General features: G+C 57.0%; 1 protein-coding gene across 1 annotated transcript; it reads left to right on the forward strand.

Moving 5' to 3' along the window:
* The first annotated feature begins 2945 nt into the window (after positions 1-2945).
* Positions 2946-3292, forward strand: LOC131478604 (small integral membrane protein 10-like protein 2A). The gene has a single exon (XM_058658999.1). The coding sequence runs from the start codon at positions 3059-3061 to the stop codon at positions 3290-3292; it is 234 nt and encodes a 77-aa protein (XP_058514982.1). The 5' UTR covers positions 2946-3058.
* Positions 3293-3567: the final 275 nt, after the last annotated feature.

The following is a 3567-nucleotide window of genomic DNA, read 5'->3' on the forward strand; positions in this document are numbered from 1 at the left end:
ATAACTAAGTTCAGGTTCTGGCTTTATACCCAATAAAAGTAGAACAGAAAGATGTTCTACTGTGGCTGAGCTGACTCTTTTCTTGTGTCCAAGAAAAATAGCAGCAGATTGCACTGTAAACATGTACAAAATACTTGCTTCTATTCCTATTTCAAAACACAGCTTAGACAACAGCTCCCAGGGATATGGAGTCCTGCCCAGACAGCACTTTGCCCAGACTGCTTTTCTCCTTTCAGTCCATCATAGTCATTCTCACTGCTTTGATCACTAACGTGGTTTGTGCCACATCATTTTATCATGTGCACGTGACTGTCTCCAACAATTACGTTGTGAGATAGGAAGGGATTAATAAAAAAAAATTCTCTATCTCCATCCTGCTATTATAAAAATGAAGCAGTTTTTGCTGCGGACATTGTACAACCAAATTTTATATCATATAAAGATAAATGTGCTAACACCTTTCCACATGGCTTGAAACTAAAATATTGTGTTTTATTCTTTTATAATTTAAGAAAGTGAAGTTAGCAGATTAAAATACATCTAAATTGGATTCTTTAGATCCAATGATTTAAATGTAACCACTTAAGAATTTTTAAAAATTTGTTTTTATTTGAAAAGCACATTTTACACAGAGACAAGGGGAGACAGAGAGAGCTTCCATCTGCTGGCTCGTTCCCCAAACAGCTGCAAGAGACAGAGCTGACCTGAAACCAGGAACAAAGAAAAGTTTTCCAGATCTCCCACACAGGTGCCGGAGCCCAAGGACTTGGGTCATCATCCATTGCTCTCTCAGGCTATAAGCAGTGGCTAGAGGGGAAGTGGAGCATCCAGGACACGAACTGATGCCCATATGGGATGCCAGCAGCATGGGTAGAGGATAAACTTGCTACACTCCCATGCCAGCCCCACCATTTAGGATCTTGCAGTTAAAATTTTATGTGTGTATATAACTTAACCAATCTGTAATAAATAAAATAGCAACTAAAAGTTTACTAAAATAGTGAGAACACACACATAAATATGAAGACAGGTACGGGTATCTCAAACCTTAATTTTAGAGTCTAAATCAGTATTTCTTCAGACCCGGTGTGATGGCTTTATTGGCTAACCCTTCACCTCCAAACATCCCATATGGGTGCTGCTCCGCTTCGCATCCAGATCTCTGCTTGTGACGTAGGAAGGCAGTGGAGAATGGCACATAACCTTGGGACTCTGCACATAGGAGACTGGGTAGCCCACCCGGCACTGAGCAGAGCATCTTCCCCCAGGTCGCCTTTCCTGGGGGAAGCTGTGCAGGGTTACTGCACATTGCTGTCTGGCCGGGTGTCTCATCCGGAGCTGAGAAGAGGACTGTCCCGGGGGCAGGCTTGAGGGCTGGAGCACCGGAAAAGTCACAGGCGTCTGGGCAGGACTGTGTAGTGGGAACTGCTGAGTCACTTCCAAGGTGTGCTTGGGGTTTCTGCCGGTACTGTTTTCCTTAGGCCCCTGTCACACTCTTAGGCTAATTCCCAACTTGTATTTAACTGTTGGACAAGTGTAGCTACATCTAGTTTCACTCACTCCAATTGTTTTTCCTTTCTCAAGTGTCATTACCCTTGTGTTATTCTCTTTTCATTTAGAACGTTTGTTTTAATCATTCTTGATTGGCTTGTTTGCTGTTCACAATTTAACATTCATTTATCTGAGCATTTTTATTTCCCCTTCATTGCTAATGGATCTTCCAACGTAGAATTTATGAATGGAAGGTGGCAGAAAACTGGACTACTAATCAATCCTCTGTATCTTCGGAAAAGTCCACCGATAAAGACGCTAGAAAGTGGAAATGCACGCGCGTGGCGCTCGGTGCTGCTAACTGCTCGCGGCCAGTGCGCGGACCAGAAACGCGAACAAGGACAAGACAGAGCGCTGGGCCACCCGGAGAGCAGCTGTTCTAGGAGAGGACGGCGGGGACCCTGCGGCACCGCACGCCGCGCACCTCGCGGGCTTCCTGAGAGTCCAGACAGCAGCTCAGCGCAGAGGCTCCCAGAACACAGGCCCTCTGGGCGGGATGATGGGCGGGGCTGTGTGAGTGGGGCGGGGCTGTGCTGATGGGGTGGGGAGATTGGCGGGGCTGTGTGAGCCATGGGTGGGGAGATGGGCGGAGCCGTGTGGCCGGTGCTGAGCCGTGTGAGTGGGGCGGGGAGATGGGCGGGACTGTGTGGGTGGGGCGGGGCGGTGGGCGGGGCTGTGCCGGAGGGGCGGGGCCCGGACCCTGCGGCGCCGCCTGCCCCGCACCTCGCGGGCTTCCTCAGAGTCCGGACAGCAGCTCAGCGCGCAGGCTCTGAGAACACAGGCCTTGTGGGCGGGGCGATGGGCGGGGCTGTGAGTGGGGCGGGGCCCGGACCCTGCGGCGCCGCCCACCCCGCATCTCGGGGGCTTCCTCAGAGTCCAGACAGCAGCTCAGCGCTCAGGCTCCATGGGGAGAACACAGGCACTGTGGGCGGGATGATGGGCGGGGCTGTGTGAGTGGGGCGGGGAGATGGGCGGAGCAATGTGCGCAGGGCGGAGCCGTGTGAGTGGGGCGGGGAGATGGGCGGGGCTGTGTGGAAGGGAGAGCCCAACGAGCAGGGCGGACCCAACAGACGGGACAGGGCTGTGTGAGGGGGCGGGGCTGTGTGGGTGTGTGGGAGGGAGGGTCCAACAGACAGGGCTGTGTGAGTGGCGGCGAGGGGGCGGAGTGCTGAGGGTGGCTAGTCGGGGAAGAGGAGGAAGAGCCCGGGAGGAGGGGGGGCCCGGGGAGGAGGCGGAGTCCAGGGAGGAGGCGGGACCCGGCGATGAGGCGGAGCCCGGGTTGGAGGCGGAGCCCGGGTTGGAGGAGGAGGGGCCCAGGAGGAGGCAGGAGGAGGCGGAACCCGTGGCAGTAGGGGCCCAGGAGGAGGTGGGGCCCGGGGAGGGCGGGGCGCCCGGTCCTCCCGGCGCCCACAGGGGTGTGCACGGCGACCCTGGCGTCCGCCCTCTGGGGTCCGGGCTCCCGCCGGGCGGACGGTCAGTGGGTGAGGACGAGGGGCGGCCCGGACCCATGGCGACGTCGGCGGCTGTGCCTGCGGCGGCGGCGGCGGCCCTGTCTGGCTTGGCGCTGCGGCTGTCGCGCTCGGCCGCGGCCCGCGGCTCCTATCGCGCCTTCTGCAAGGGGCTCACGCGCACGCTGCTCACTTTCTTCGACCTGGCCTGGCGGCTGCGCGTCAACTTCCCCTACTTCTACGTCGTGGCCTCGGTGATGCTCAACGTCCGCCTGCAGGTGCGGATCGAATGAGCGCTCGTCCCGCCCCGGCCGCCGCAGGAAGCATGGCGGAGTTGCAGGGGAACGGCCCAGGACGCAGGCTGGGCGGCCCAGGACCCCCGGACTCCGGGTCCCCGCGGCTGGGGCGCGCGCCGCCACGGGCCACGGATCGCCAAGAAGTTCGAGGGCCCAGGTGCTTCGGGCTCCACATCACCGGAGGTCCCGCCGACCTGTTGCCACACATCGACCACGCTGGACAACCTGGAGAAAGGAATTCAGCTGCTGTAAACCCTGGGCCTGCCAGGACC

The sequence above is a fragment of the Ochotona princeps genome, chromosome X (genome assembly GCF_030435755.1).
Source record: "Ochotona princeps isolate mOchPri1 chromosome X, mOchPri1.hap1, whole genome shotgun sequence".
Classification (NCBI taxonomy): Eukaryota; Metazoa; Chordata; class Mammalia; order Lagomorpha; family Ochotonidae; genus Ochotona; species Ochotona princeps.